At 36.4% G+C, this 12921-nt stretch overlaps 1 protein-coding gene across 1 annotated transcript in view; it reads left to right on the top strand.

Annotated features, from left to right (window-relative positions):
* The first annotated feature begins 2397 nt into the window (after positions 1-2397).
* PALMD (palmdelphin) overlaps positions 2398-12921 on the top strand; it is a 47715-nt gene continuing 37191 nt past the window's right edge. The window contains exon 1 of the mRNA XM_037826563.1: positions 2398-2752. Coding sequence (XP_037682491.1) covers positions 2708-2752 — 45 coding nt within the window. The 5' untranslated portion in view covers positions 2398-2707. The remainder of the gene's footprint in view (positions 2753-12921) is intronic.

Here is a 12921-nt window from a genome sequence, read left to right as displayed (position 1 = left end):
AAGAGCGTGCTGCCAGGGGCTGCACCCAGTCAATGACTGAGCACGGCAGGAATGCTTAGGAGTGCTCCTTCCTGGGAGATGGGACTTCTCTGCTAGCTGACTTTGGCTTCAGGACTCTTCAATGGCTTTGCCAAGTCTTCTTTAGACTGCACTGCAAGCTACACTATTTCCACACAACTTTGACTTACACCACAGTCTGACAATTCTCCCAAACTTTCCAAGTTTCAGCCTTTTTTACCCACCTCCCCATTTTTTTTCATATAGTCATTTCCGTTAGCAAATACTGGGCATTTAACACATCTTGGCATCTGCTTCTCGGAGGACCCAGACTAACACAATCACCTTCCAACCTACTGTATGTCATGTGTTAATTGTGTTTATTTTTTATTGACTAGGATAGAAGTTCTAGGATATAAGTTTCAGGAGAGCAGGAATTTTGTTCATCCATATATCTCAAATATGTGGCACAGTCTCTAACATAAGTGCCCAATAAATATTGTACAATAAATGAATAATAAATGCTTTATAAAGATTAGCAATTATTACTATTATCAAATAAACAAATGAATAAACACATGATACCAAATCAGTTGTCACGACTCTGCTGCTCCCTCCTAAATGCTCTGATCCTTTTGTTTTATCTAGTCCTCCTCCTACAATAAAAATCTCTTAGGATTTTTCTTTAACAGAAATTAGATTTGAGAGGTAAATTGTTTTTAGGAAAAGATCCAGACTAATAATTGGATGACTGCCCATCTGTTCTGGGCAGGAAATATGCAATTCTGACTGAGATACTTATCACTACTGCTTTCTTGTCTTTAATTTCAGGCAGAATTTGCAGATAAACAAAATCAAAATTTTTGAAGGTTTGATATTATTTTTAAGTTTAAATATCCATCCAGTTGTAATCAAACCAGGCTACTTCCCTCAGTTCTCTAGTCTCCCCTAAAGGCCTCCTTTGAGGACAAATTAGCAAAGACAAACTAGAGCATGATTCAGACTCATAGAGCTGGTGCATTCCACCTTTGTGGGGTGTGGGACCCTGGTTGGGTAGCTCTGAATGATAGTGTTTACAAGTCTTTTCTCTCCAGGACCATTCAGTATCTCCAGAGGATACCATCTGGGGATTTTACACCCAGCTGAAAGTGTTCTGGGAGCTGGGTAGAGGAGGAGGCTGGGGATTCAACTTTTTCTCATAAAAACTGATTTAACCTCCAGGCCTGTGCTTCACCTTGCCCAGTGCCCCTGAGCAGGCCTGTTGAATTGCTATTGTAAAGTCAGAAGGCCCCGGCTCAAATCTTAGCTACTTTAGCTATGTGGCATATTACCTCAGTTTCCTCATTTTAAAAATAGGAGTAATAACACATCCCCCAGCACCTTGTAAACTAAATAGGATATAAAGCATTTGTCTATAGAAAGCATTCAACAACTGTTAGTGATTATTGCTGATATCAAAAATGCAAAGGAAATTAAACCATGTGATCAATGTTTGGATGGTCCTTTTAACTTCCTCAGTTGAATGTTGATATTAAAGAGCTTGATAACATCCAAAAACATAACTGAGATAGGTGGTAATTAGGGTTAGAAACATCCAAATTTAATTAAGGAAATGGTAGGGAAAAGAAAACAAAGTAAATTATAAAGCTTCTCAGCTTCTGCTTCCACATAGTAGTTTCCTTGGGCTCACTTGACTTTTTCTAAAGGATAGAGGAAATACCCGGCAAAAGCATCAGTTCGCCTGCAATTATAGAATGTCTCATCACACTCTCAGAGGCTCACTCCTTTCTCTTGCATAACTGCTGAGGTCAAAATGGACACCTTGCCGAAAGCTGAGAGTGTCAATTCTGAACAAGGTCCAAGAAAGAACTGCCCTCCATAGAAATCCAAGTCAAAAACAATAGAGGGTGGTACATGACGTTTAAACCTCACTGAACAGTGGTGGTGGACCAAATTCTTAATATAGTCATGTTAACACTTTCAACTTCTCCATGACCTAAAGATTCCAAAGTTTGAAACAAACTTCTAAGGGGGTTGGGGGGAGGGGGCGAGGGAGTACAGAGATTGATATAACTCTACCACTAAATTAAGATTTTAAAGAACTATAAGATTTTTTATTGTTATCTAGAGACAAACAGAGGAAGAAAGGCAAGCAAATGACTTGACACTTCTGCCCCAGTTGAGGCAAGGCTTTCTCTTTATAAACTCGAGAGCACAAGTGCAAGTTAACTTTATACAAACACACACAGAACCACACATACAGGGTTAGCTGTGTTGCTAGAGCAGGGGCTGATTAAACACTCAGCATGTTGGCTCCCTGTGCCACTCCAGGAAAATAATGCATTGGGAAAGGAACAGTTAATAAGAAAATGCGCCTTGCTAACTGTGCACATTACAACAAAGAGCTGGCAGCTCCTGAAGGAAAAGGGCTTGTGCCGCTGCCGTTCAAACTTGTCAGTCAACTCGTGCCAGCAGCCTCAGCGTCTGCCTCCCCAGCACACGCTCATTTTATGGGTCTGTCTGGCCTGATCTGTGCATCTGCTTAGAGACGCTCCTGACAAGTCTGGAATTTCTCCTTTTCGCCACTGGTGTGAAGAACGGATTTCTCCCTGTGTCTCCGCTGTCATCCCAACTCCTCTCCCCAAGGAGCTTCCTTGCTTTATGGTAGCTTTGGATTTCCTTCACCGACTGCCTGTACTTGATTTCTAGAATGGAAGAAGCTGAGCTGGTGAAGGAAAGACTACAGGCCATCACAGTAAGTCTGCATACAGTTACAGCTCATTAAGGTGGTTGTTTGGAGGATGGGCAGACACGTTGCTGGCTTGCCCCAGCCTCTGGGAGCCCCTGTAAGGGGAGAAACAGAAGTCAGCCCTCGCAGATCTGTCTCTGCTTCTTTCTTAACCCTTGTGACCCTCTGTAACTCTCCAGCTTCAGAACCTGAGTGCAGGGCAAATGTTCTTTATTTTCCCAAAGACTGTGCCTACAAGTTTAAACAGCAACCAAAAAGCTTGTAAGGCAGTTTGGTTAACTGTCATTCACCTTCTAGGTACCTTACAAGTGCAGTTTATTCCTTAAATTTCTATTTGAAGGGCATTTGATCAAAAAACAGATCCCCAACTTGGAAACTTTTTTTAAGCAAGTACTGTGCAAAAAAGTTAAAATTTAAGCAAGAGGGGGAGAGAAAAAGGAATCAAAGAAACAAATGACCTGAAACTTTTTATTCCATAGTGTGGTAGCGGGTTCCAGAAAACCTAACGAATTAAAATGAATGTTGGTACACTGAAGCTAACGGTTAAATAAGAGAAAAGTATGTAAAAGCACGTATCAGATTAATTCTAAGGTATCAGTTTCCAGCAGAGTCATAAACTGAGCAAGATCCTGATAATGGAATACAGGGCATGAAATGGATTTGGAAAATATTTTGTTAATACCGGGAAGGAAAATAGTTGCATTTTTTTCATTTGTTCTGGGAAAGGTTCAAAGCAAGAAATGAATTACTTTCCTTAAATGATCCAACTTATATATGTATATATAAAAGCTTCTATTTGGCAGTAACCTGTAAATCTGTGGTGCAATCATTTATCATTACTTACAACCTACAATTTTTTAAGAAAAAAAAATCTTTGCAAATCAACATTCCAATTTCTCATCATTTTTCTGCTACTGAAATTAGTTGTCAGGAAGAAATGAGTATTTTTTAAAAATTAATGCTAGATCACGGTGGGGGGGAGGTTTCTTTCTTTGCTCTTCAAATTCCTGTAGCATAAATAATAATGTTAATTCCAATTTAAGATTGGTATTAAATGGATACAATGTCTCAGTTCCACTCAGAAAGCATTCAGTAAGTTGAAATGTTTTCTTAGCCAATGATAAGAACCCCAGGGTCCACTGATAAAGATGGCGCTTTTCAATAAGACAAAGTTTTTTCTAATGTCTAACTTCCGATTTTCTACGTTTTCCTTTCTTCAGAAAGTCTTGGTCTGGATTGTTGTTTGCTTTGCTTTGTTCTTTTTTATTGTTAAACTCGGTCACAGCTTCAGCTGTCCTGCTTGAAGGGACAGGAACTCAGCTCTGCTCTGTTGTTTTTGGCCTGGATCTTTTGCATTACAGCTGTTGTCTAAAGGTTACTTTATTAGGCTGTGTAAGTTATATGGGTACAAGCTCAGCTTTTTCTAATGCTTCTATCTCTTAATTAACTAGATCAAATCATGTATCCAGTGACAGACATCACTAGCCCCTTGTTCCTCATTTTCCTTTGAGGATTGGAGCACCCCCAAGTTTAAACTCATATTACCTCCAATGCACCTTATGACTCTTAATGAAACAGCACACGTTCTAAAGATATGCTGCATACAGTTATTCAGAAAAATTAGGAATATTCACAAAGAGTTCCAAATGCAAAAAGAGCTAGAGCAAGAGTCAAAATATCTAAAAGGCAGGCAAGAGAGTAAGTAGGTTCCTGAATATATAGGTGTATGGGATTTTTGGCAAAAAAAAAACTACTTTTTGGATTATTCCATTAGCCTAAACATATTCCCCTGGAAAGACTTAAGCAAATCTCTGAAATAAGATCACAAGGTAATTCTGTCTTGGAAGTAATGTATTTATATAAAGGCTGTAGGCAAAAAAAAAAAAAAAAAAAAAATGTAAGGGTTATAGGAACAAACTATCCACTAGCCTACTCCTGGGCAGGCTAAGGCCAGTCACATTTGTCACCACCTAGAGGAGAAATGGAGCAGTGATGTGTCCATGGAAACAACACATCCCCTTTTCTCCCCTCCTAGACTCCCAGGGAAATGCCAACTTTCTCCACCCCTGCCTTACCCAGGAAGCCACCTCAGCTATTCTCCTTCCCCCTGGGAAAATGAAAACACACAGTATCCAGAGCATTTGAAGAGGATATTTCATTTTTTTTAACCACTTAAAACCTTCAGAATCTCTGATCTAGACTGAAACTCAGAGATAAATCCCTCATTTTAACTGTTTCCCCCTTATTTTCCCATCCTTGAATCATTTTTTGTATATTTCAAGAACAAAGTTTTAAGGCAATTGCCAGATGTATCCAGACACAGCAACTCACAGACTTCACTTTGGAAGAAAAAAAACACTCTTACCCTCTAAGATCTATTTTATTTTTATATTGAAATGTGTTCCTCCAACTCCTGGCTGTGAAGTGAAGTAATCACAGTTGTATTTATTCCACCTGGTTTCAAGTATCTAATGAGTCATTATTTCCACTGCAAGGAATTTAGGGGAAAAAAAAAGGTATATGCCTCTAACTTGACAGAACCAAACATCAGTCTTCTTGTTCCTCTAAAAAAAGAGATTAAACACAGTAAGTAGATGGAATGTGGCACTTAGGCTCTCAAATTGAAAACTAAATGACTATGATGGCACCATTCGTTTCCCACAGCAGTAAAAAGAATTTTAAATTAGTCAGAAGTCTTCTCCAAGATGTAAAGGAGAACAAAGACAAAATTATGAAAGTACACAGAAATCACTGCTTAAAAGAAGGCACTTCAGTTTGGGGGTGCCACCAAATATGGATTCTATTTTACATAATTACTTACTGTCATGTTCCTCCTTCATTACTTTAACCATGTGCCAACTCTTCCTTCACTAAATGAACAAAGTTCAGAGTTCAGTTTTAAATTATAATTCAAAAACAGGACTGCTTCAAACTGATTAAATATTATATTTCATTTTTTTTAAAAATCTCAAAGACTTTTTCAAGTTAGTATATATTCTAACAAATAGCTGATCCATATACAAAAAGATGGCTATTGAAGTAGACTAGTAGTAATGTGGAATTCCCTTTTAGTATTACCAGAACTGATGATACCGATGTCTCCAATATTCTCAGAAAGAGTGAGGTGAAGGAATGACTGTGTCCCAGTCAGAGTTATTCCTTCGAGTTCCTCTCTGGAAGTAAACATGGTCCACACTGAAGAACAGTAAAAAGGTCCACATGGACTCCCTCAGAAAAAGAAACATTCCCTTAGAATTTGCAATGTTCCATAAATTCTTGATACCCTCCTCCACAAAGAATGCATTCATTGTCTTTTCTCCATTCCTACGGTGATATTAGAAGATACTGTTATTAAATAATATGGAAATGCTCAGACTAGAAAATGCCTAGGTCTTGAACTGGCTAGAGATCACGAACTCTCGAGAGTAGTGCTGGGCTGAAGGCTGGGAGTGGGGAGCGAGCTCAGAAGGATTCTGGAGAGAAGAGAGGTTAGAAGTGACCTTCTTATTCTCATCAAGGCTTATCTTTGACAATTCAGGAATGTGTGCTATCAATTCATTTCTTCATTGTTTTATTGTTACTGAGAACCTACTGTGTGCCAGGCCTCATGCATTTTAGTGAAAAGAAGTAAAATGGGAGTGTTGGGAGTGGGGGTGTGAGTGGGTGGCGATTTTTAATAGAGTGGTCAGGGCGGGCCTCACAGAGAGGGTGATGTGTGAGCACGGACTTAAAGGAGGCGCGCGTCTGTCAAAAGTTAGACAACAGCAATCATCACAAGTGCAAGCACCTGCCTAGGATGGACTCCGTGTTGGAAAGGAGCCATAGAAAGTCCTGACGCTGGAATTTGAACAACACAGCCAGATTTGTTGGCCAAGGCCACTCGTGACGCAAAAAATAAGGGGCTCTCACATTTCCCCAGATGCACTCTCTCTTTCTTTCCGCTGCCAAAGAATTTTTTCTCGCCTTGTAAATATAGGAATTTAGGAGGGAGAAATCTACTCAATACAAAGACCAGTTTTAAAACAATAACACACAAGTTCCAGTTATTTTGTTGGCATTTGTCCCCTGTCAGTGGAGTATTACCCATGTCATTCTCTTTTTGTCAATATTTGGAATCTTCTAACAGTTAATAAGATATTTAATGATCCAAAAGCAGGATATGCTATATAATTTTATGGGGCTCAGTGCAAAATGAAATGTGGGGCCCTCTGTTTAAAAAGTATGAAGGATTTTAAGATGGTGATGGCAGAGCATTGAAGTTCTGGGTTTTTCTGAGCAGAGAACCCTGTGTGTCTGTGCAGTTCACATGCCCAGGAGCCAGTCCTGTATTCCATGCTGTCCATGTACATTTTTCCTTATTCATTTTACCTGCACATGTGAGAGAGTGAGAACATGAGCAAGCCAACCTGGATTTTGACTGAGGGTATGCCTTAACCTGTGTTTCAGGTTCTAAGGACTTCTTAAAGTAATAATGGCTAAAAGAATGTACCATTGTTAATCAATGTACCTGATGGTATAAAACGTAAAGTACAGGAACAAGTTCTAATTTGTTCAAAGACATTCATATAAAGATGGTATACGGAGGTTTAGGAATCTTCCAAATAAGGAAGACCAGGCCAGAATATTCAAACAATAGAGCCTCCACAGAATTTTCCACAGTGCTGTACTGAGATTACATGTTTCTTCCAGAGAGGGAAAGGTTTCTTCACAAAAATGCGCTATGCCATATTTCTTTGCCAAACACAATAGCCCACCCATAAAGGAGACGTGATGAGGTATAATAATTGTGATAGCTCATTAAGGAAACTGCTTTTTGATAACAGGGGAAGGTTTTTCCAGTGTGTTCCAGAAGGATGCTGCTACTTTGTAAAGCCTTCTACTAACAAGGATCCCCGTGAACTTTCTGAAGATTACTGTGTGGTCAAAAGGAAAAAGCCACTTCTTTAGAAAACACTGATTGAAACGAATTAGTCTAAGTGTCTGACTTAAAACAAGTGCAGCATAGTTCAGTGCTAAAGCTGAAACACAACTTCCACTTCCTATTCTCCAGTATCAAATTACTTAGCCTCTCAAAATAAAATAAGAATGTCTTAATTTGTTATAATGACACTGGTGTCATTTTGGGAAGAAACTCCCTGAAAATTTGCTGCCACAAGTGTTCCGGGACCAGGAACCTTGTGAGATGTCTTCTTTCCTAAAACACATGAGGAGCAGTTTGAGTGAATTTGTCCCTACAGTTTTTACATAAAACACCGGGGATAAAACACAGTACTAGGTTATCCTCTGAAGCACAGTATGGAAAGCAAGACTGGATTCTGTCCTGAACACTGAGTTTTAAACGTGCAAGTTCATCAGTGATCCACATAGGGTGATGCAACACATTAAAATGAGCTACAACAGCAAAATAAAATCAGTCTACGCTAACAAACCTAGGATATAAAGAACATCTCAGAACATCTCATAAGCAAAACAAACCTGATATTAATAACAATAATAGCATCACCTGATTTTTACATGGCATTTAGCCTTAAAAAAAAACAATAATAAAACTTATCTCATTTATCCAAACAGTCCCCTAAGTGTTTTCACAAACAGGATTTACCATCTCTGTTTTAAAGGTGGAAATCTGATGCCAAGGAAAGTTAAGGGATTAGCTAAATTGCAGAATTTGATTCCATTCTTCTGCTTGTCTGATTCTCTGACCACAACATACAATAAATTCTAATAAACAACTAAACTACAACTCTCACTCCCATTCAGAACTTCCTCAGATTCCTGTTGTTCACTCTTATGCAGAGTTTGAAGTGGAATAAAGAGAAGAACCTATAAAAGTTCTGCTTGATTTAACCACACTTTCCAACCTAAACTAGCCCTTCACCCTCTGCAGTCGCCTCCCACCCTCCCAGTCTGCCAGGAGCAGAAGAGGGAAAGAAACAATTGCATAGCCATTTCAGAAGGATTTGCTATGCTTTAAAATGAATGGGACAGAAACAAAGTCATCTCTCAGAGCAGAAAATATTCCAAGACTTTGCTGCCTCCTCCCCTCCATTGCACAGCTTCTTCCCTCAAGCCCAGACTTCTGAAGAGCAGAGACACTTTTGCAACTCTCATAGTCACCCTAACACTGAGCTCTACACTGAGTGAATGAATGAATGAATGAATGAATACCACCAAGCTGTAACAGGGTGGGGAGGAGAGCTAAGGCTTGTCTGGTCTGCTAATAGATTTTGTTCCACTGAGGGCAAGGCTGAATATACCATCATCCCTTGATTATTCAGGGGCTATGCTTTGTGATTGTTGTTTATCTCTGTTTTGCATTCTCACCATTCATTAGAACAAACAAGAAAGGACAAAGAAAGCAATAAAAGAGTAGAACATAAATGGACTCTTAGGATGACAGAATTTGTTGTGAGGTTGGGAAGGAAGACTTAAAATTATGAGTAAAATGAAGTTTAGAAAATTTGTGCTTTTCAATTCATTCCACAATTAGTAATGAAAATCCTGACCCATTTCTATTGCTAACTTAAGAATTGGGGTATTTCAAAGCTAACTGCAGAAATAATCATAGGATCTGGAGAACACTTAAAGATTTCTTTTTCCACACTGTATCCAATGCAAGGATCTTTTTTACACCATGCTCAAGAAATGCTCTCCCAACTTTTCCTTGATTGCTTTCAATACCAGGTGGATCAATATCTCCTAAGACATATTATGTCATTTTAGAGCAGCTCTCTGTGTTTAAAACTCTCATTTATAATGTGCCACAATCTGGTTTCCTTTAATTTTCACCCAATCGTCATGACTCTAGAAGATGGAGCTATGCAATTTTCTTTTTCTGGAAGTTTTCTTCAAATCACAGGCCCATTCTAGACACTCTTCAGAATGTCAGTGCCACTCTCAAAATTTGGTTCTGACAGTTGAGCCAGTACAGAATCCCTTGGCGCTATAATATCCCTAGTTTGGAGAACTGCATTTCTATTTACATATTTGGGAAGCAATAGGGTGTGGTATAAAAGACATCACATTTGGAGTTATGGAAAATTGGTTCAATACCAGTTCCACCACTGAATTTACTGTATAACTTGGGATGTTAATAAGCTCTCTGATCCTCAGCTTTGTCATCTCTGAAAATGAGGACAATTAAACTTAATTTGAGAGTTCGGTAGTCAGTTATACAATAAGTATACAAATTAATAGTGTCCTGAAAAAAAAAAAATAAATAGGAAATATAATGTGAAAGTATCCCATTCCTAACATCTACAAAATAAAAATCTTTTAAAACGTAGAAATAACCCTAATAAGGAAATGTGCCAGATTTACATGAAAAAAGCTAAAAACTTTACTGAGAGACATCATATATGTAACTGAAGAGACTCAACATTCCTGGAGCTGAACTTTGAATACAGAGAAGCTGTCATTTACTTCCAAATTTATTTGTAGTTTAATGTAATTCCAATCAAAACCTCTAAGTGTCAATCTCATTCACTGCTGATAGAAACATGAAATTGCTGCAATCTCACTGCAGTATCAGAAACCTCAGAAGTTTTTTTATCCTTTGACCTAGAATTTCATGACAAGGAAATTATCCTAAGGAAATATAAAAGATATATAAAAAGATGGTTATCCTAAGGTGTTCATAACAGAGTCATTTATAATAGTAAAAAGTGGAAATAGCCTATCTAAAGAGATAACTTAAATATATGATAGAATACTATTCAGCCATTAAAAATCAATAATTTAGAAGACTATTTAATGACATGGTAGATAATTACGTTCATGATATATTAAAAGAAGCAAGTAAGATTACATGTAATATGTAACAAAAAATCAATCCCAATTTTATATGAACTGTAATACATCATGTAATTATAAATCAAATATAACAATATTAATCTCTGATTATCTCTGAATAGTGGTCATTATTAGTAGAAGTAACTTTTTAAATTCCATCATGGTGTGTAGTATTTTTGTTTGTTTGCTTGTTTGGTTTGGTTTTGTGGTGAGTGAGGATGGATAAGAAATTGGTTGGGTTTTTTATTTTGTTTTTATTGGAATTTTTTTTAAAATGCTTTTAAAGTCCAACTGGAAAAATAAAGTACAGTTATTAATCAAAACATTTTTGACAAGAGTAATAAAGGGGCACTTGCCCAACAAAATGTGAATTTTCCTCATTATTCATAATCTAAATTCTGTAGTGTTAATACCAAAACCAATAATCAGAGAACCTATACATATAATTAAGAACCAGACCATAAGGTACATAAAAAAAATCAGCAAATGATAAATATTATACCCTAAATCAATAGGAAAGAATTATTCAATAAAAGTTCATATAATTAATTTAAAACTTTGGAAAAGGAAATAATAGATCCTCAGCATTTACCATAAATCAAAATAATTTCAGCTGGATTAAAGAGTTGGACTTTAAGAAACCTTTAGAAAACTGGAATATCGATCAATAATTACTGGACCTCAGATGATAAGAGATATTAAAAACATCAAAGCAATAGAGAAAAAAACTTTTAGTACCTCAAAACACATCTTAAATAAAATTTAAAGGCAAATAAGTAAAAGTATTTACAACTAATAAGTCAAACTCTTGTAACTTAAAGAGCTCTTATAATTCAATAAGTAAATCATTAATAGGCTTAACAGAAAAATGGGTAGACATCACAAATAGGTAATTGTAAAAAATAGTTACTACAAATAGCCGAAAATTATGAATAATGTTTGACCTTAATAATAACTAAAGAAATGCTCATTAAAACATTAATGTGATACTATTTCACCCTATGAAATCGCTATTTTTTTGTTATATTCATAAATAGTAAAGATGAGGTGATGAACACTGTTTTGTGGAAATATAAGTTAAAACATAAATAGAACACTTTTCATTAAAATGTTTTAGCAATCTGTGTCAAGAATGTTTAAAACCTTTACACTTTGACTCATTTACTAACTTTTAGGAATCTATCCTAAGGAAATAATCAGAGAAAAATGATAGAAAGTTTCCATATAAGAAAATTTATTACTCAATTACTGATAATAACAACATAATAGAAACAACCTAAAAGGCAGAAAAAAAAAGGAGAATGGTTACACAAATTACAATATATCAAGCAGCTATATATTAAATGTTTATTAAAATGTAATTACATAGGAAATGCTCATGACATAATATTCAGTTGAAAAGATGGAACACAAAACTGTAGGTATGGGCGTCCTTGTGGTACGTGCGTAAGTGTTTGTAAAGGCAAGTATATCTGTGGTTTGGGTGTATTGGGATAGGAATAAGATGCACCAAATTGTTGACAATAGTAATTTCTAAAGGAATAGGAGTCCAGGTGATTTTTACACTTTTCTTTAAAATTGTCTGGATTTTCCAAATGTTCTACAATTAATATATCCTATAAAGTTTAATAATTTACATTTATTAATAATAAAATTAATCATTAATTTGAGCCCAGCATTCCTCTCAGTCAAGATGTTTTTAAAATCTTGATTTCGTCATCTTTTATTACAGAGATTCCTAAACCTGGCAAATCATTAAAGTTGCTTGAAGTGGTTTTTATCATCCATCTCACCCTCACCCCACCCTTAAAATCGTGATTCAGAATGTTTTCATGTCTCAGCATGTTTTTGTATGTTTATTTGGGTTTTTTGGTTTAGTTTAGGATTTCTATCTTTCTTCTTACAAGGCACTGACTTTTAAAATGTTAGAACAATCACCTTCAAGTAAATTTTCCTTTCTGTTTACATTTCCACAAAATTCCAAAAGAATAAAGTGAGAAATGTTGTCCAAAGCCATGCTTAAATGAAGATATACTAAATTCCCATGAACTAGATTTCTTTGTTTCTCAGCTTCTTCATTTAGGAAATAGAGATAAACACAGTCCCTACCTCACAGAGATTTGGGTAAGATTGAGTATTTTGATATATTTATGTGCTTAGAATAGTTCCTGACACAAGAAAAGTTCTCAATAAATGTTTATGACCATCATTATCATCATCATCTGTAGACCTTGAAAAATTAAGCAAAAAGAAATAGTCACTTTAAATGATTTAGTAATCTGATGATACTTTCTAGACATTCCTTATCCAAACACAACACTCTGTTTTAATTCATTACACAACTTTGCCAGGGATTAACCAAATCAGCTCACAAGTCTTTATCC

Source organism: Choloepus didactylus, chromosome 2 (genome assembly GCF_015220235.1).
Source record: "Choloepus didactylus isolate mChoDid1 chromosome 2, mChoDid1.pri, whole genome shotgun sequence".
Classification (NCBI taxonomy): domain Eukaryota; kingdom Metazoa; phylum Chordata; class Mammalia; order Pilosa; family Megalonychidae; genus Choloepus; species Choloepus didactylus.
This window is presented reverse-complemented; position numbering and strand designations above follow the sequence as displayed.